The 20303-nt window shown below is 45.8% G+C and overlaps 4 protein-coding genes across 4 annotated transcripts; 3 read left to right on the top strand and 1 right to left on the bottom strand.

Moving 5' to 3' along the window:
* Positions 1 to 4131: 4131 nt before the first annotated feature.
* On the bottom strand, positions 4132 to 5889 carry SERLADRAFT_357854 (carbohydrate esterase family 16 protein; the record flags this gene model as incomplete). The annotated part of the gene is made up of 10 exons (XM_007322095.1): positions 4132 to 4266; positions 4319 to 4357; positions 4423 to 4772; positions 4835 to 4891; positions 4945 to 4962; positions 5024 to 5138; positions 5193 to 5263; positions 5325 to 5353; positions 5405 to 5441; positions 5492 to 5889. 10 exons carry the CDS (start codon positions 5660 to 5662, stop codon positions 4203 to 4205), a joined length of 951 nt encoding a protein of 316 aa, XP_007322157.1.
* A 155-nt stretch (positions 5890 to 6044) lies between these two features.
* Positions 6045 to 8099, top strand: SERLADRAFT_476085 (uncharacterized protein; the record flags this gene model as incomplete). Its single annotated transcript, XM_007322096.1, has 11 exons — positions 6045 to 6138; positions 6196 to 6225; positions 6279 to 6313; positions 6372 to 6503; positions 6560 to 6690; positions 6756 to 6850; positions 6903 to 7032; positions 7086 to 7326; positions 7391 to 7624; positions 7691 to 7925; positions 7985 to 8099. The coding sequence occupies 11 exons, from the start codon at positions 6130 to 6132 to the stop codon at positions 7988 to 7990; spliced, it is 1278 nt and encodes a 425-aa protein (XP_007322158.1).
* Positions 8100 to 8285: 186 nt separating this feature from the next.
* On the top strand, positions 8286 to 14633 carry SERLADRAFT_452336 (uncharacterized protein; the record flags this gene model as incomplete). Its single annotated transcript, XM_007322097.1, has 14 exons — positions 8286 to 8296; positions 8350 to 8559; positions 8628 to 8829; positions 8883 to 9017; positions 9083 to 9697; positions 9753 to 10454; positions 10508 to 10689; positions 10746 to 11193; positions 11255 to 11428; positions 11483 to 11554; positions 11611 to 11838; positions 13510 to 14102; positions 14157 to 14287; positions 14349 to 14633. 12 exons carry the CDS (start codon positions 8286 to 8288, stop codon positions 13549 to 13551), a joined length of 3021 nt encoding a protein of 1006 aa, XP_007322159.1.
* Positions 14634 to 14774: 141 nt separating this feature from the next.
* On the top strand, positions 14775 to 17456 carry SERLADRAFT_476099 (uncharacterized protein; the record flags this gene model as incomplete). Its single annotated transcript, XM_007322098.1, has 5 exons — positions 14775 to 15001; positions 15070 to 16489; positions 16549 to 16741; positions 16797 to 17002; positions 17060 to 17456. The coding sequence occupies 5 exons, from the start codon at positions 14820 to 14822 to the stop codon at positions 17120 to 17122; spliced, it is 2064 nt and encodes a 687-aa protein (XP_007322160.1).
* Between the last annotated feature and the right edge of the window lie 2847 nt (positions 17457 to 20303).

The following is a 20303-nucleotide window of genomic DNA, read 5'->3' on the forward strand; positions in this document are numbered from 1 at the left end:
ATGGAGCACGTCAAGGGAGATCAAAACTAAGGCTGACCTGTTAAGCAGATGAATTGATCACCCTAGAGGCACAAATGATAACAAAAACCAAACACGCCTTCCGGATGTGCATTTTGAAGTACTTGACACCGACGAAGGATACCTACCAGATATATGCAGAAACTTCCAGAAACAAGACAACATAGTAAAGAAGAATTTGAAAGAGAAGTTGGATACCTGGAAGGTGAAGGATAGGATCATCTGGATCAAAAGAGAGTCTGCAATGAGTTCCTACCCAATCTTATTAGCTGACCACATCTACGTCCCTCGAAACCATGAACTATGTGCGCAGATATTGAAGGATCATCACGACAAAGCTCTTGCTGGACACCCAGGAGAGAGAACAATGTTTGAATGAGTGAACCGAGAACTCTGGTGGCCAAGTCTTTGCACAGATATCAGACAATATGTACGAGGGTGTGAGAGTTGTCAACAAACCAAGGCACATTGGACAAAGTCTAACACCCCTCTTCATCCGAACCCAATACCCGATCAACCCTGGCAAGTTATCACCACCAACCTTATAGGTGCTCTACTGGAGTCTAAAGGCTACACCGCTGTTCAGGTCTTTGTAGACCAATTTAGCAAGATGGCCCATTTTGTCCCCACTTTCATCACCCTCGACTCAGCCGGTTACGCCCGTCGGCTGGGGGACAATGTGATACAACTCCACAAAATTCCAGAGACGATTATCTCTGATCAAGGTCCTCAATTTATGTCACAGTTTACTAAAGACTTTTATGATTTGATGGGGATCCAGGCCTTTCTACAGGTTATCACCCTCAAACGGACGGGCAATCTGAACAGATCAATCAGGATTTTGAGCACTACCTCCATGTTTTCATAAATCAATCACAGACAGGACGATTGGGCAGATTGGCTCCCCATCATTGAATTCACATACAACAATCATCTCCACACTGCGACAAATCAAACACCTTTTTTTCTAAACTATGGTCTGCACCCGCGAACAAACACCACCATTGTGTCATCCCCTTGATCCACATCAGTGGCCAAGCTTAGGGAACAGATGAAATGACTCCATGACCTCACAAAATCCTCCCTTCTTTTAGAAAACAACAATCTCAAACAATATTATGATTGTAAGAGATCTCCAGCCTGGGAATATCAAACTGGCAACAAAGTCTGGTTAGAAGGACACAACATCACGACAGACAGACCAATGAAGAAATTAGACAACAAATGTTTTGGTCCTTTTAAAGTTACCCAAAAGGTTGGACCTTCTGCTTACCAACTCGACATCCCAAAAGGTTGGAAATCCATTCACCCAGTATTCAACAAAGCCATTCTGTCGCCATACCATGCTCCCGAATTCCCTAACCAACCTATCTCCTCGCGACCACCACCCAAAATCATTGAAGGTGTAGACAAATACGAAGTAGAGAGTATAGTTGCATCCAGACCGACCAAACTAAGAGGCACTAAGCTCGACTACTTGGTCCACTGGCATGGCTATCCGGTCTCAGAACGTACTTGGGAACCCGACACCAACCTTACACATGTCTCCAATTTACTCGCAACTTTCCACAAAACACACCCCGCCGCCCCTCGCATCATCACCGCTTCTCTTCACTTCTGTCCTTACGAAATTACACCACAACTTCTAAATCTCCGATGCTTTTAGATTGGATTACCAACAAGTTCCAGAGTGCCGCTTCCGGAATCATGAGGACACGAGTCTTATAAAAGGGGAGCTAATGTGAGGAATCAATTTTTCTTATTGCATTCCCATCATGTTGTGGTTATCTGACTCATTCCCTGTCACTCCTCTCGTTCTTGGACTAGAGATCACGGTCGGCATTCTATTACTCTTATCCTTTTTCTTTTTATTTTCCATTCATACTCACATCCTATTGTATTTACAACGAAGGAAAACTGTTGTATATCCTCGAGAAGATATCCAGATGACATAGCAATGATCCAATGCTATGTCTGGGAATACTTCGGAGGAATATAGATAAGTGAGGTAGGCTATGAATCAGCGCCTTCTCATGGGCTTACTGATATAGCCAATTGTACACCTCTTACCAATACTCTTTCTCACACAATTAGTAAATACGATAGATCGGACCACTTTTGCTTTCTTTTCTTTTTGGTTAGTTGGCTGGTCAGACCACTTTCTTAACTCTTCCCTTTTTTCGGTCTGACCATTGCTATTTACTATATAAGGAAGTACATACTCGATGTATTATTCCTTAGTTCAATATTAGTTTGGATTTGTGCCTATACCGATACTCTTCAACCTCAGTACTCTGATTCACTGCCCTCTTCAAGGGACTTGACCAGACATCTGTTCTTGTTATATAGCTTTGTATCCGTTGCCTGACAATTACGTCCCTTGTGGCCTGCCGGTCTGCATGACTCTACACCCCATTTCCACATGGCACTCCGGTTGTCCACTCTGATACTCCTGCACCGTGTTACGCTTGGAATGTGCAAGCCTGGTAACACTGGGTTTCTGATGTATAAATGGTTTCTGATAAGCTCGTCGTAGACAAGTTTGAGACATATTCTGATGATGAGGGTTTCAACTGATGAATACCAAGTTACACTGTTGAAACGTACAATCGTATTGGAGATAGTAACTATGATACAGGTCTGTATATATAGTGACTACTTTAGGGTAGGTGTTTGTGTTGAACAAATGCGGACGGGTGATACCGCAATAGGCAATGTGTGTGGGAAGGTATATGTAGGTAGCGGAATGTAGCTACTTGTGAAGAGAAATAAAGTCTATGGTTAAGTACAGTTTGTAACACACCGGGCTTGTAGTCTGCCATACATTCTCCTCTCACTAGATAATTGTCCGCATGGAACTCTGTACCTACATTACAATTTACTCCTTATGGGCCCCCACTCCTCCAACAGTATATAAGTTGTAGCTCCTGTACTCCGTTCCTGCAGTTCAAATATCAACTAGATTCCCTCGCCTTTTACAAGTTTCCTTCTAAGCTTTCTGATCCTTCTCTGAAGGGTCTTTACTCTGCTCCCTTTTCATCCTCTACTCTCCCCCGTCCATTTCCAACAAGTTAGGGACCAAGGTCTGCAGAAGGGCCTAGTGCACGAGCTAAGCCGATTCCCCACCTCATCCTCTGTTACTCCATCACCCCATCCCCGTACTCTGCAGCTCCGCTACTGCAAAGAGGCCACGGTCCTGACAGCAGCCAATGGTGAAATCTATTATGGTCAACAGTTAGCAGGCTGACAGTCAGACTTGCAAGGCATTGTACTTGGGCTTTCAACAGACAGTTTTGCCTCTTTCTGCTGTCAGAAATTCACTACATGGTCCATCATTGTAATAGAACTAAGTGAAACTCAGCCGCTGCCCGAGAGGCTATAGAAATGACTTTATTATTTACCTAAGTGAAACTACAATAGATGTTAGTTTAAGGTGATCTCTAATAAATGTAATGTAACATACCTCAGCCGCTGCCCGAGAGGCTATAGAAACGACTGAGGTATTCCTATACTAAACCCCCTACTACTTATAGTAGGAGGTGCTACTCGCTACAGTATAATGACTCCTAGGAGAACAATGGTTACTCCATGGAGTGGTGGCTATGCTCCATGGAGAACAATGGCTGCTTTGGCAGAGACCGGGTTTATCCGGTTTTGTCACATTGTCTATAATTTCAACCTGTCTGAAAGAATATATTATGTGCTTGGGTATAGTGCCAGGACTTGGACCTGAAAAACCAAAAGACTTTGATTTGTTCTTGTGGCTGTTTGTAGGGGCAATGGCTGTTGGGTTGTACACTTACAATATTATTTTGCCTTCATCCTACATACCTATCTGATTGTGGTATTGGGAGACATCTCTACAGTAGGGCCATAGTATTTATATTACATCACTGAAAAGGTTGTATACAACCTTGTTACTTCGTTCCCATTTCGTCGATGCGAAAGACTCAAAGTGTCCCTTCCGAAGGGCCTTGGTCCGGTGCAAACCTTTTATATTGACTGCCATATTATGATTAGGTTGGCAAGGGAGACTATCGTTTCTCATTGAGCGTCTAGATACTCTCAATGCCTACTCTTGGTAGCGGAAAAACTGTAGTCTTATGTGATATTAGAGCAATAAATTCACTTTAATTTCCTTATCGTTCGTTTACAATGTTCTTCAAGTTGTATGTAGGTGCCGATTAAGTGGGAATAACAGGTGCAGTATATCCTGCCAATGCGGTTGAGATGGCCTTTGCGAGGATGCTATAAGGTTTATTAGATAGGGATCATACCAGCAAATATGGAAGAGATTTACTTGTGAACAGTAAACACGGGATGCAAAGTGTTCAACCAGCTACACGAAGTTACAAATAATCACAGTCAGCAACCGCAACGATAAGCCAAGGTATGGGGACTTACAAATAGTTAGACACGGGTGCGCAACCTTCGACTTGTGTTGTCTGCGTGGGTGTGCCATTTTCATAAGCAGCACAGTATCCTGTGACGTTTACAAAGCCAAACGTTTGCCATTCATCCAGGAGCGTGTTGAATATGGGTTGAGAATCAAAGACGGTAACTGAACTCAAATCGGAATGAGTAGCCTCGAATGTCCGTACACTTTGAGTGAGCTGGGTGTTGTAGTTAGCAATGTCCGAGTACATCTGGGCTGCGGCTTCCGGTCCTTGTTCTAGGAAGAGTGGGGCTCTGTCGGTAGGGGGGACGGTGACGAAAAGGAAAGAGCGAGCCCCATTCTGGTAAAGGTCTTCAACCTGAGATAGGATAATCAGTATATCACTCTCGGTCTGTGATTTATAACGTCCTAAATACATACCTGTGTGAATAATCTATCCATGAGAACTCCATAAAATTCAAACTGGGTAATGTTGGTCTACCACAAGCATGTGAGTAACTCCGCATAATGTCTGTGAACTTAGGCCTTACCCAGCCGACTGAGTTTCCCTGGAAAGTTACATTTTACATTCAACTTTTAAAACTGCTGATAAACTAATCAATTACTCACGACGTCGTTGATACCGATCCAGATAGCGAACAAACTATTTGAACTGTCCCATTCTGCACCGTAGGGCTTCGATGCCAAGTACTCATTGAATTGAGTGACTTGGTCGACTACGGACCTGTATATCTGATTAATTCGACTCCTACATAAGTCGTGTAAAATTTTTGCGCACAAGACAGTAGGCAAATAAGGCGGGACAAGGGCCGCATCGATGGTTGCGCCTCCGGACGCCAAGTCGAAAACCTAGATCGTGTTTATAAGAAGAGTTCTGCACTAGAAGGTTTGCGGGGAGACAATGTCATACAGTAATATCCGTCTGATTATATGTGGTTCCTGTAAACGTTGAGATATAATACAACCCCCATCATCAAAAAAGAGACCTACCCAAGAACTCAACCCAGTTAAGGCCGTTCGAAGATGTCTATGCCTATTCAGTGCAACATCAAACATCGTAGTATATATTGTACTCACGTATCCTGGATCAGGCGAGGTTACTCCAGCAGAGACGTTATACCCATCAGTCGTGTACGAGTCTCCGAACACGAACATGAACTCGGTAGCATTCCATGCAAGACCAGACACGAAGGAACACGATGAAAGCAAGCAGATGCCTGCAGAGACCAGTATGCGCGAGAGAACCATGTCTTTCCTTTGAGAAGAGAGAAAGAGTCAAATATTTACTCGAGATCTATGGCCGACACCGTCTCTTCCTTATAACGCGTTCTCAACCCGCTTCGAGAGAGGGAATACCAGTCCAAGCGGCAGGCCGGGTCCGACAAATGTCCGCAACATGTTCAGTTTATCCAGCAGGACGATTGTATTCCTGGCATTATTCCCATGAATATAACGGTAGCAGGATATCGCCATTTTCCCAGACAAAATAACGAGCAAGGAATGAAGGAAAGGATGTCGGACGAGTCAGCTGGTTGATGTTACTTCATCTGCCACTTTCCCAATCCAGAAACTAGTCACGTGCACGTGAGCGCACGGCCCACTGCGGCTTCACGGCTTCTGCTTCAAGCTTCAGGCTGTCGCGTTAAACGTAGCGTGTAGCGTCTGCAGCGGCATATATACCCTGAGCTTGGTCTGTGTACGGAAACCAGTTATCCATGATTTCTGTGAGTTTATTAATGGGGTCTTCGTTTAGAATCATAGACATAATAGCATGTGAACAGGCATTCTTCATCTTTAACCAAAAAGGAGAGGTACGTCTGCGATTCTGACAACCAAAGCAATCTCTCTAAGTGCATACTGCAAGGTCCTTATTTCTAGGCTTTATCGAACTGATTTCAAGTAATATATCTGTAATAAATGGTCTATTGGAAAGCAGTCTCACCATATCATCTGTCAGGCGGTCCATTGCAGATGTCTTCCGTATCCAGGTCGTATCAAATAGTGACGTGCGATCACCCATCATCACACTGGGTTCAACAAGTTTCTTCCACGTCAGAGTGAACAATCTCTATGTTGTAGCAGTGACGAAGTGAGTTCCTATCCCCAGTTGCTGTGTTTGATATCGTAATGGATCTTGTATGACAGGACCAATGCTAATGCTGCACTTGTGTTCGAGTTCTGCTACCGGTTTATTTCAATCGCAAAAGCTTACTTCGGAAAAATCGATGAAGAATCGGTCAAAAACAACTTCGTGGTTATCTACGAGCTCATAGACGGTTGGCTCTCTCAGCGGTCTCACCATGCGTGTCAACTGACAAATTTATATCTTATTTTTACCCAGAGATCAATGATTTCGGCTATCCTCAGAATAGCGAGATCGATACACTGAAATCATACATTACAACCGAGAGTGTCGTCTCAACAGCGATAGCCGCAGTACGTCAGTCTACTATGTATTTAAAGTTCTCTTCCATATGCCCCACCTTAGGAAGAATCTTCGAAGATTACAAGTCAAGCGACAGGTGCAACAAGTTGGCGGCGTGGAGACGTCAAGTACAAAAAGAACGAAGCTTTCGTCGATGTGGTAGAAACAGTTAATTTGAGTATGAGCGCTAAAGGTAATGTCAGTTTCAATGAATATAACGGCTCTATCCAACACAGGTCTTTCCAGGTACCATTCTTCGTGCTGAGGTCGATGGTCACATACAAATGCGTGCCTATCTGTCTGGAAGTCCAGAGTGCAAATTCGGTCTCAATGATAAGCTTGTTATTGACAAGAATGAGCGAGGGGCTGGAGGCGACGCCGTTGAGCTGGATGATTGTCGATTCCACCAATGTGTACGATTGAACGAGTTCGACTCCAGCCGCACAATCAGCTTTGTCCCCCCGGATGGTGAATTTGAGTTGATGAGGTTAGTTCTCTTTTATTCTTAACTGGCTATGTGAATGCGACTATATCGATCACATGCTGCACAGGTATCGTTCAACCTCAAACGTGAAATTACCTCTACGTATAATATCAACTGTCAACGAGATCGGCACTACGCAGGTTTCGTACGTGATTACAATCAAAGCCAACTTCAACAACAAACTTTCCGCAACAAGCGTTGTTCTACGGATACCAACGCCACTCAACACAACCAATGTTGATTGCAAAGTGGCCAGTGGCAAGGCGAAATATGTTCCCGCGGAGAACGTTGTTGTGTGGAAGTAGGCCACTTTTATTTAGCTTCTGAAAGATGGTGTGACTAACGTGACTAATGGTTTTGATAATAGAATCCCGAGGATACAAGGGGGACAGGAGTGCACTTTTAATGCAACGGCTGATCTTACAAGCACGACTGTTCGGCAAGTATGGGCACGACCGCCCATCGATGTCGACTTCCAAGTGCTCATGTTTACTGCGTCCGGCTTGATCGTTCGTTTTCTTAAAGTCTTTGAAAAAAGCAACTACCACAGCATCAAGTGGGTTCGATATCTCACGAAGGCTAGTGGGTCCTATCAGATCCGGGTAAGTCTGCCGCATAAATATTTTTGCTGTGATATTCCAGGTTCCTGACTTCTGAACAGTTCTGAGTCTGGTCAGATGAGGCTAGAGTCGTTCTGGTATCTAATAGACTGCTGTATGTACGCATTGGACTTGTAGATTACTCAATCCGATAATATTTCCTCATGTTATTCGTAAGTGCCGTGTATGCAACTCTAAAAAATACGTTTTGTGAGGGGTATCTGCCATGCTGTGTCGCGTGTGGCTCTAATCTGGGTGACGAGCCTGCTATACTATGGCGCGTCGGGTAGCACCTGCTAGATTGTTACTACATACTGGTTGGATTTATCATTTGTTTACCTCTTCACCGTCCATTCGGCTGCCATGTTTTGGAGGTAATTTTGCTGTGGCCCGCCTCAGAATAATATTAAACAGCTTTTTGGGGCAGATTTGGCTTTCATAATGCATCCTCCATCGACAGCCTATTAGACAAGGATGACGTTTCGCTCGAGGCTATATTAGATGAGGACGATTTGCTACAAGAATGCAAGTCACAAAACACGAGGCTTATCGACTATTTCCAACGGGTGGATGTCTTGCAACGGCTGCTTGCGTATGTGACTGGGCAGATTGAAGGCGAGGAGAGGGGTCGGTTCAAGTGAGTATCCCATCTTATTGTCTCGTGCCCCTTGTATCCTCACTTTGCTTCAACGATGTCTCGGCAAGATATCCATATGTCGCTACGGAAGTTCTCTGCAGTGAAATATGGTCAATCGTAGAGACCTGTGTCAACCTATCAGACCAGCTGTTGGCGCCCTTTTGGGAAACAGTTCTTGATAGGTCGCCTGACGATATGAAAACACAAATGGTCATGGCCTCACATTTTGCCAAGATCAATGCTGTCTTCCTCAGTAAAAAGCCGGCGGAGGTGAATTGTCATCTTTTCCTTCACGTCCTCTCACGACCGAGCTTTATGCTCAGATGCTGGCCTTTATTCAATCGCAACCTTCAGTGGTAGAGCGCATACTGCATCATGTAGAGACCCCGTCTTTCGTCGATCTGTTGGTACGCATTATACAGCTCGATGAACACCCTAGTGGTGCAGGCGTACTGGAAGTATGTTTTTTTTTAAATCCACTCTTGCCATTGCTTTCGCTCACACAGTTTTGGCAACGACCTAGTGGCTGTCCTCGGAAAATCTCATGGGTCGATTGATTGAGCTTCTATCCCCAGCTCATACCAGCGATATGCATACAGTCGTATCTGAACTCATAAAAGGGATCATCTCAATGGCTGCTCCTTCACCCGGTGCGGGTTTGACGGAAGGTCTGCAAAATGGTCCCGCCTCAAATCGCTTCGCTCGTGAACTTGCGCACAGAAATAGTGTCTCAAAGCTAGTGGATTACATATTGACTGATTTCGGACCCTCGAACTCGGCCGGTGCTGGAAAGGTGTCAGGTCAAACGCTTGAAGAGTCTATCCTCCTTAGCGATGAACTTCCAGATATACATTCGACGACATCATCAGTCGTACATTCAATCTCCATTATAATTGAGCTGATTCGAAAAAACAACTCAGACTACTTTGAGCCGTATCTCTTCCACACGCTACGAAACCGCCTGATCCAGGTACAGCAGCAATTGCAGGGTCATTCCGACAGTGCGCGAGAAACTTTGGAAAGGGCTATGAAGGAGATGGTCGACCGGATGGGTGTTGTGCATCTGGGGTCCGTCCTTGATATCATGTGTGAGCGGTTAGAGGCTTTCCAAAAATTCTTGCGTCATCCGAGGTCTCTGGTGAGTGGAGTTCAATGAAAGATATCATTGCCGTGCATCAATTTATTATGGTTAGGAGGGACATGTCTCGACGACAGTTGGATCAATTGTACCGTTGACTTTCGAGCGGTACCGGATCTGTGAATTATACGCCGAGCTTTTGCATTGTTCCAACATGTCTCTCTTGAATCGTTCGTCGGAATACAACTATCTGTACGACGCAGATGGCCGATTACAAGGTGGCTTGTCAGCTCTAGAACAATTGGCGCGCGTGATCGCGATAGGTTCTGGCGATGAGAGGGACCAAGAGGCAATGGATGATGGCGGCGATGAAATAGAACCAGCTCTAGAGCTGCCTGTAACGAACGCTTCGCCTTCTCTCCTGGATTCTGACGAGGATATGAGCGATGACGAGCCTGGAAGCTCAGATGACGATACGATGGAAGAAATCGCGATGTACGACGATCCTGTGAAAGACCACCCTGATTGCCTCGAGGTTCCACTACAGCAACCACCAATGATAGTGCCCTCATCGCCGAATGCTGCTTCCCTCCCATCTCCAGCTGAGATCGCTGCTCAAGGCGCTGCTCTTTCGCAAAGAAACTTTGGCGGTTCTAGCTCAGATTCTGACAGCCCAACTGCAAAACCCCCTTCGACGCATTCTCGCCGCAGTTCGCGACGGATGACTGCTCTTGATACACCCTTGGAAATGGTATTACCTGTTGGTGAGAAAATGAAGCAACGATTCTTGGAGGCCAACGTCTTGTCAACATTACTTGTACGTGCTTATTTTAGCCGAGCGCTACTCTCCTTATTGAACGCATGAAACAGGATTTGTTCTTCGAGTTCCCGTGGAATAATTTTCTACACAGCGTAGTCTATGATTTAATTCATCAAATCCTGACGGGTCGTGTGGATGGAGGGTTGAATCGGGAGTTGACCATTGCACTATTCAGAGATGGTCGTTTGATGGACCGCATCGTTGAAGGGCAGAAACAAAATGATATGGAGAGGTAAGTGCTGCAATCCAATTGCATATGCTTAGCATTTCGCTGAATCATTATACTAGCTCTAAACCAAAAGGAGTCCGACTAGGATACATGGGTCATCTGACCCTCATTTCCGAGGACGTTATAGGTGCTTTTGAGCACTACCCTCCGGATCTTCGTCTCGTCATTGCGCAATATGCGCCGCAGCCAGCTTGGGATGATTATGTGACTGGCAGATACAACGAGACTAAGAAGCGTGATACCAGTCTTTTGGGGGGCGGAAAGCCGGCCGTTGGTGCTGGGGCTGCACGGAATGGAGCCCGCTGGAAAGTCGACGAAGAAGATAATTCTACAGCGGCGACTACCGCCCCTGGTCAAGGAAATGGGAGTATTCTCGGAACCCCAGAAGCCAAGGGCGAGTTCAGAAGAGCTGTTGGTTTACGTCCAATGCGCGAGACGAGCGCAGACTTTGGGCCTGCGTCGATTGAGGCTGATTCTGAGGAGCATGATACTGTAGGTCCTCCGCAGGTAGGTTGTTTGTCCGTTTCATCACGGGTGGCGTTCATCAGGTTTTATTGTCATCATGCAGTTCGCGCGATATCTCGCACAGGAGATACAATCATCGGAACACTTCGGTTCTTCCTCTGATGAGGAAGAAGAAGATGGGGGATGGCTGGCCCACTCGACCTTTGACCTTGGCAATCCCCCTCTTCCTTCTCGGCATCAATCTGAGGGACAGATGCAACTTAGTAGCGCCTTCGATGTAAGGAGAGATTTAATCGGGAGCCCGATTAATCATTTGACATGACCTTTACAGGATACTTATAACTCCGGTAGTAGCTCCTCCCTTAATGGTGCATTATCTGACGACCCATTTGGGATCGGTGACGTACGTAGTTACCTTCTTCTACAAACGTGAATACTGAGGCTGAGGGTTGTAAACAGGAGGATAACTTTGGTCCTTTCTCTGATTCAGCTGCCGCAAATGGTTCGGATCCATTCACCTTCTCTTCGTCGTTTTCCGAAGACATGGAGGACAGTTCGTTCGATAGCTTTGGAGACTTTGGAGATTTCCATTCAGCGCAAGATGGAGAGCTAACGCCCACCGCTGGAAGCTGGACTTTGACCAGTGGGTCCGACGATGCGGGATCAGAAGGTTCTGCCAGCCCTCGAGTGGAGGGTACCAAAAAGGATCGTCTAGAAAGTTTGAGACTTGAAGATAAGAGGCCGTCGTAATATTGTAAAACCAAAAGTCCCGGCAACTGTACAAGTAGTTACAGGGACAAATTGATGTTTATATCTGTACACGAATGTACATATCCTCATTGTCACTTTAATGTCATCACGCTGGTTGGCGAGATAGATTGCTTGAGTGTGGGAGAGGTATCTAAGACTACTGAAGAGCAACCACAAAAGTACGGAATAGGGTTATCTGTGTAAGGTCGCCGAAGTAATTTCATGGGTAGAAACAGGCACCCTCCAAGTGACACTCGGTGGGAATGCTAAGCAGGTTGGAAATGATATCCTCCTTGCCTTGTTTCGGCTGAGAAGGTGAGTGTATCTAGCACTTTACCGGACGAAGGATCGGCCAACTCGCACTCAATACTGTCACCGGGCGAAATTGGGCCAACACCAGAAGGTGTTCCGGTGAGGATGATGTCACCCTCCTGACATGTTCATCGGATCGTTAGCGGCAGCACAAACACCAAGACGGCTAAGACGAACCTCAAGCGCCATAATAGACGAAACATGCTCGATTAACCGTGGGATCCGGAATATCATGTCAGCGGTGGTTCCATTTTGCTTGAATGAGCCATTGATCTGGGTATTGAGGGGAGGATAAGATGCCAGGGGTTGCGATGACGGGATGACGGGGTACGCACCTTTAGCGAGAGATTCAGGTTGTGGGCATCAGGAACTGAGGACTTGGGTATGAAAGAGCTGAGACGTAATGAATGAGGTGAGAGAACTGTGTGGTGTGTGGTTACGGTGTGGACATACCCGATTGGGGTGAAGGTGTCGAAACCCTTGGCAGCGGACCAAGGGAGACCTTTTTTCTTGACCTCGTCCTGCAAGTTCCTAGCGGTCATATCCACAGCCAAGGCTGGAGATGTGAAGAGACCAAGATGAGATTGGCACTCGTGAATACAGGAATGCACCAGTTTGGGAATGAAACACGTACCATAGCCTGCAATGTGAGACTCGGCATCTGCCTGGGAAATGTCGCGACCGTTCTTTCCGATGATGAGACCGAGTTCGACTAGAAGACGTGAGGTTAGAGTGTTTGGGAGGTGGAGGGAGGCGAACGCCAAGGACCTTCGTGGTGGGCGATGATGCCGCTTGGTATCTCTACCTTGCCTCCTGAAGTGAGATAGCTGGTGGTAGGCTTGAGGAAAAAGAAAGGTTGGTTTGGGGTTGCATTGTTGAGTTCCTTTATATGTTCTGAGTAGTTTCTGCCTATGGCGACGATCTGGTGATGATCTTGTGAGGGCCTGGAAGGCAGTGTGTACAGGAAAGAGATACCTTTCTGCCTTGTCTGACGAATGAAGCTGCTGCTGTCTGCATGGTGGAGGGAAAGGCGATCTGGCCCTTACATAAGCGTCTGGACACCGATCATGGCAGCCTGTGCGGGTCGAGCCGGGATGACCCAAGACCGTCTGTTGCTGCTCCAGTCACCGTGCCAGGCGATGTCTGCTGCTGGCAGGCTTTCTTGTCTTGTCTCAGTCACCATCTATGCCTGGCGCCATGCATTCCAGCGCTGTTCTGATATGCCGTGTACGTATACCAGTGTTCCAGCCATCAATCTGCCACCATTTCCAGCCTTTTCTTGGCACTCTGTCCAAGACCGAACGTTTTTCTTCCTCTTGGCGCTGGCTGCAAGCTTAATATAATAAACCGCAGACGAGATATCCTGCCTCTGCCGCCGATCTCGCTTCAACCACGTACTAATACAAGCAACCTGCCTTTCTAGCCCCCAGTTGCTTCTCTCCTTCCACTCGGGGCAACATACGTCTCTCTCCAACGCTGCCCGCTCAGTCTTGTCGCCACCCCACCTGACGATTATTAATATGGGTAGCATATTTGACAATGAGTCCGTTTTCTTGGTTATGCCTCTTCCTTTTTCTCATTCCTCTTCTTGTGGCTTCTCAGCTCTTCAGAGATTCAGTCAGATGATATATGGCAAATCGCCCTCTTCATCGCTTTCGGTCAGTAATTTTATTTCCTATCAAAGCCGCCTTCTTATACATCCATATCAAGTCATCGTTGTCCTGGCTGCTATAATCACTCTTGTCGCCGTCTCAGTACGCAATCGAGCAAAATCACGAGAACGCCTTTTGTATAAGGATTTAGAAGAGGCACGTTCTACACACAAGAAGAGGTCATCACGTCGATCAAAACACAAGCCTCGTCCAATACAAATCGAGGACCTTACCGTGGTTAGTCCATATCAAGTCGCCAGACTTGCTTCATAGTGTTGAATGTCCGCACAGCTTGAACCCGTTGCCGTTCGCGACAGGTCGTCGCAGGAGGATATACATGATCCTCCAAATCGATCACCACCAATACCTTACAGACTGACCCCATATTTTACGAGCCGCTAACGAACGAGCCTTATAATCATGTGAGCTGTGTTCCCAGATTGCTACCCTTTCACCATCTCACCCCTTGGCCCAACCCTTCAGATACTCACCAGTATCGCGTGATCGTTGTTCAGCCACAGGCGAGCACTTGTCTGCGTACAGAATTAGACCCCTTTTGTTTGAAGGAAGCCCATGGGGCAGAGCTTTAGTAGTATCGCCACCGCTCATCTGGAACGGTTCGAGTTCACGTTATAGCACGTCTCTTTATAATTATCGTATATCTCGCTGTCTGTATAGCATATCCCTTGCACATCGTGTATCATGTACCACAAGTAGCACAGAACTCTTCTTTCAGCTAAATGTATTTCCAGCAACCATTCTCAGCTGAAGAACTGCACGAATTAAAGTCCGAATCCGAAGCTGAACCCCATCGGATTTGTTCGGCCGGAGTTAGGATCACTGAGTCCGAGTGAGTCACGAAATTTACTCCAAAGCTTTGAAAAGCAGATTTGTTTTTATTTTTTCTTTCGCTTCCATCCAAAAACACCTTCGTCGCTGTTCCCGACGACGACCATGTCGCTCCCTGCAACCCTGCGCATTCGTAGCGCCCAAAAGTCCACGTCGGCCACGTCCTTCACTCGCTCAAGGTCGACTGTAGCCAGCTCGTCCATCGTCGATGCAAAGTCAAGGGTGAGGGAGCATGCTCGCAACATCAGCCGCTCGACAGCCCGTGAAGCTATTCCAGCACCATCGATGTATGTTCCAGGGCTTCAATCATGTTTTTCTAGTTAAACTGGTGTTCTAAATGAGCCATGTATTTTAGCCGACCATCCCCCGCTCCAGGCTTCCAACAACTGCCTACGCCAAACAACGTTCCATTTCCACCGCCATCTCTTGAAACTGTAGGCAATGGACCCTTGGATCATTCTTTCGTGGGCATGTCAGGTGGCCAGATATTTCACGAGATGATGCTTCGACATGGTGTGAAGCATGTGTTTGGATACCCAGGAGGCGCAATTCTCCCCGTCTTCGATGCCATCTACAACTCCACCCACTTCGACTTTGTCCTTCCTCGCCATGAGCAGGGTGCTGGTCACATGGCCGAGGGATATGCCCGTGTATCCGGAAAGCCAGGAGTCGTTCTCGTCACTTCAGGGCCAGGTGCGACGAACGTCGTGACGCCCATGCAAGACGCCCTGAGCGACGGTGTTCCCCTGGTTGTCTTTTGTGGACAGGTAGCCACTTCTGCTATCGGATCAGATGCCTTCCAAGAAGCCGACATCGTCGGTATATCACGGAGTTGCACGAAATGGAATGTTATGGTAAAAGATATTTCTGAGCTTCCTCGGCGTATCAATGAAGCGTTTAAAATCGCCACTTCCGGTCGTCCAGGACCCGTACTCGTCGACCTGCCCAAAGATGTTACAGCTGGTATCTTACGTACCCCCTTGCCATTCAGGGCTACGACACCTGGCTCGCAGAATCTCCCTACTAACCCTCTGCAGCCCCTGCAGCCACCTACTGATGTCATGCTTATCAAACAAGCTGCCGATCTCATAAATCAAGCACAGCGTCCTATTATCTATGCCGGCAACGGTGTCCTTTCGTCACCGCTGGGCCCTCAGCTCCTTGCTCAGCTTTCTGAGCAGGGTAACATCCCGGTAACGACGACCCTCCAAGGTCTCGGTGCTTTCGACGAAACGAATGAGAAGAGCTTGCACATGTTGGGTATGCACGGTAGCGCTTACGCCAACCTTGCAATGCAGCAGGCCGACGTGATCATCGCTCTCGGTGGTCGATTTGATGATCGTGTGACTGGCAAAGTCTCGACATTTGCCCCCGCTGCGCGTGCTGCAGCTGCGCAAGGTCGCGGTGGTATCATTCATTTCGAGATTCAGCCGAAGAATATCAACAAAGTTGTCGATGCTCAGATACCTATCTTGGGAGATGTCGTTTCGAACATGGCTGCTCTCGTTCCTATGATTCGTTCGGCCCCACGCGCACAGTGGTTTACAGATATCAAGGAATGGAAGCAGAAGTATCCTTTCACTTATGTGAAGAGCTCGTCCCAGTCGGATGCGCGTATAAAGCCACAGGAGGTGATCGAGGAGCTTGATAAGCAGACTGCTCACCGGAAAGAGGACATCGTAATCACTACTGGTGTAGGACAGCACCAGATGTGGGCCGCACAGCATTTCAGATGGAAGTACCCCCGATCGATGGTGACTTCTGGTGGTCTGGGTGTATGTTTTACTACTCATCGCATTACCTGATCAGTATAGTTGACTGATACGTTTTGTAGACGATGGGCTTCGGGCTTCCATCAGCTATTGGTGCCAAAGTCGCTGCTCCACAGAAGACTGTCGTTGACATTGACGGCGATGCTTCGTTCAGTATGACCGCGATGGAACTTGCCACCGCTTCTCAATACAATATCGGTGTCAAGGTTCTTGTGTTGAACAACGAGTTCCAAGGGATGGTTCTTCAGTGGCAAGGTTGGCTGAATTGTGATTTCTTGAACCTTGCATCATAACTAAGCTGCTCCATCAGACCTATTTTACGATGCGAGGTACTCGCACACGAAGATGACAAACCCTGACTTCGTCTTGCTCGCCAAATCTATGGGCGTTCATGCCATCCGGTGCAGCAATGTGGCTGAGTTGCCTGCCAAGATGAAAGAATTTCTCGAGTATGATGGGTCGAGACCCATTCTGATGGAGTGTGTGGTGGAGAGGAACGAACACGTGTTCCCTATGGTAGATAACTATCACTTCTTGCGTTAGTGATCGACTGCTAACCCCTTATTTCGTCAGGTCCCTGCTGGTAAAGCTCTGCACGAGCAGATCCTGCACCCCTCCCTGAGGATAAAATCATAAACGTGCCAGTGAGAGAACCACCTATCGCTTTCGACGTTGTACATTACCAGCGCGGGGAGTTTTTTTCATTCACGAGATCCTATTCTGAAGGCAGTTTTTTTGGTTTGATAAATTCAACATGTGTACTAACATTTCTTCATGCGTACCTACACCGGAGCTTTTAAAAATAGGACGCGTAGTCCTCATCTTGCTTTCACACTGCATCTATATACGTCGGGCTTGATATGCTTTATGCGCGCTAGAACGGGAGTGGCATCCTTATCATACGCTTGTGGCTGACGAACACACGCACTTTCCTTGAATTCATTTGAATCTGACCCCCTATCGCTTGGATGTAAACGAGGTAATGGCATTGGCAGCGTTCGAAGTAAGCGCTGAGAATATTTCAGGCGCCTGGAAAACGTGAAAGTGACCATTGGTGAGCGTCTGAAGCTGCGCTTACTAAAAGGATTATGTTACAACAAATTTTCATTTTTTCCGAAGAATTTATGTGCTCGCTTGAAATTCTGATGCATATTACCAGGCACTATGACACTGGATTTGCACGAAAAGTCCACACGGTTGCCTTGTGCGACACAGACATAAGTCTCACACATAGACCATAAAACCGTGTGCACACATGCTCACTCATGCAGGACTTGTTGTATTAATTTAAGCTATGGGAAAATAGGAACTAGAAAATAAGTAAACAAATGTAATCAAAAAGAGTGTAAGGAGTGAAATGAAAAGAATGAGGGAGTATTATTCAAAAAAAAAGATTGTAAAGCTATCTAAAATACTGGGAATGAGAGTTCATAACCATTTTACCACAGATTTTTGAAGGGTCCATTGGATGGACCTACTTCTGAGAAGTGTGTGTGTGCAGTGTTGAAGGATAATGTTGTCATCAGAAAGTTGAATAAAAATGGGTGGTTGTGAGACTGGCTTTGTCCTAATTGGGCAGTGAGTTGGGGTATTGAAGATGCAAATAGAAGAAGAAGAAGACAAGGTTTCAATAGCACCCTCTTCTTCCTTGATGGACATGGGTGCTTTGGTCTTTGACATGTAACTATATTTCATATGGGAATAACAGTGTGGAAAAAGCAATAGCATGTAAGGAATCAATTTCTCCATTGCATTCCCACCATGTCATGGTTATCCAACTCCTTCCCTGTCACTCCTCTTGCTATCTGGCTAGAAGTTATGGCTGGTACTCTTTCACTTCTATCTTTCTTTTTCTTATTTTCCTTTCACACCCATGTTCTATCATACTTACAACGTAGGAGACTCTTCTCCCATTCCTGAGAAGATATTATCACAACACAATGGGATCCGCACCCGTGTACAGTGATTCTGGACCTTCTGGGCATGCAACCAATCAGTATGCTTTCCAAGTACGCCTTGGTAGCTTAGTTGGTAAAGCATCAGACCATGAAAGCTGGAGTCCCAGGTTTAAGCCCTGGCCAATGCATGTTTTCTCATACTATAAACAAATGTCATGATTTGTCAATCCCAATGGCATAACTCTGATCAAGAGCTGTGCTCAGGAATACTTCAGTGAGAAATTAATCAGCAATACAGACCGTGACTCAGTGCCTTCTCATGGGGTCACTGATCCAGCCAATTGTACATCCCTTACTAAAGATCTTTCTCACATTATTAGTAATTATGGTAGATCATACTATTTCTTCTCTTTTTTACTATTGGCTAGTTGTTTTGTCAGACCACTTTCTTATTCTTTCTCTCTTTGATCTTGTAAGGACCATTCACTTTCCCCTACCGTTTCATTCCATGTCTTGGTTTTCAGACGCTTTTCCCATTACACCTCTGGATTTAGGGCAGATCAGAGACTGGGTAGCACTCCCAGCCAGCCAGCACAATGGGTAAGGACTAGTAGCTGAGATCTCGCCAACCAGCTCCAAGTCCCATCAGTGCCTGGATATATTAATAAACACTTCAGTCAGGATTGTACCTCATCACAAGGATACAGTTCCTGAACATGCATGACACTACCTATTATTAGTATATTTTCTCACCTGCTGATTAATCTTTGAAGTCGTATGATAGTTGTTCTTTTTCTTATTGGTCAATTTCATCCTCAGACCACCTTTTTATTGTTCCTCTTTTGGTCTGAGAAATAGACAATTAGCTATAAAAACCCTATATACTAGTGTATAGTTTTTTAGCTTTTTATTACTTGAATAACCTGCTTTACTCCTCATCAGAAACCCTTGAGTTTACTCTCAGTCCTCTACTTGCTATAATCTCTAGCATCTGTTGACCTCATTATACCTCTTACTCCCCGCAAGTGCAGTCGGAGGCAGGCATTGTTTTTGTTATAGTTTAATGTTGCCTCACAGATCTGACCCTTACTATTCACTATATAAGGAGTAGATATTTGATGTATTATTCCTTAGTTCAATATTAGTTTGGATTTGCATTTATACTGATACTCTTTAACCTCAATGCTCTGATCCACTGCCTTCTACAAGGACTTGGCCAGACATTTGTCATTGTTATATAGCTTTGTATTCATTGCCTGACACAAACCCCTTGTCATATTTCTTGGGTTGACCGATTCACCGGCGACCTTCCAGAGCATGATGGATGAAATCTTTGCAGATATGGAAAACTGTGTCGTCATTTACATTGACAATTTATTAATATTTATGAAGTTGGACAATGACACTGAGCATAACAGGATCGTGCAAGAAGTCCTTCAATGCTTACAGGAATGGGACCTATTTGTCAAACCTGAAAAATGTAATTTTAAAATGAAGGAAGTAGACTTTCTTGGTATGATAATTGGCTAGAACATACTTGTGTCAAAGGAGTTAGGATCTTTCTTGACTTAGGCAACTTCTACCAAAGATTTGTTAAAAACTTTGCAAAAATAACCAGACCATTGAATGATCTCACAAAAAAAGACATTATTTGGCATTGGGGTGCCAAAGAACAAGAAGCTTTTGACAAGCTTAAACAGGCATTTAAAACCATGCCCATACTAGCACTTCCAAAATTAGACAAAGAGAGTTCCAGCTAGAAATTGACTCTTCTGATTTCACTACTGGGGCTGTTCTATCAATCAAATGCCCCGACAATCTTTGGAGGCCTTGTGCCTATTTATTGCATAGTTTGTCACATACAAAATGGAACTCTCAAATTTATGACAAAGAGATGCTGGCCATTATTAGAGCACTAG

The sequence above is a fragment of the Serpula lacrymans genome, assembly GCF_000218685.1.
Source record: "Serpula lacrymans var. lacrymans S7.9 unplaced genomic scaffold SERLAscaffold_12, whole genome shotgun sequence".
NCBI classification, from domain to species: Eukaryota; Fungi; Basidiomycota; class Agaricomycetes; order Boletales; family Serpulaceae; genus Serpula; species Serpula lacrymans.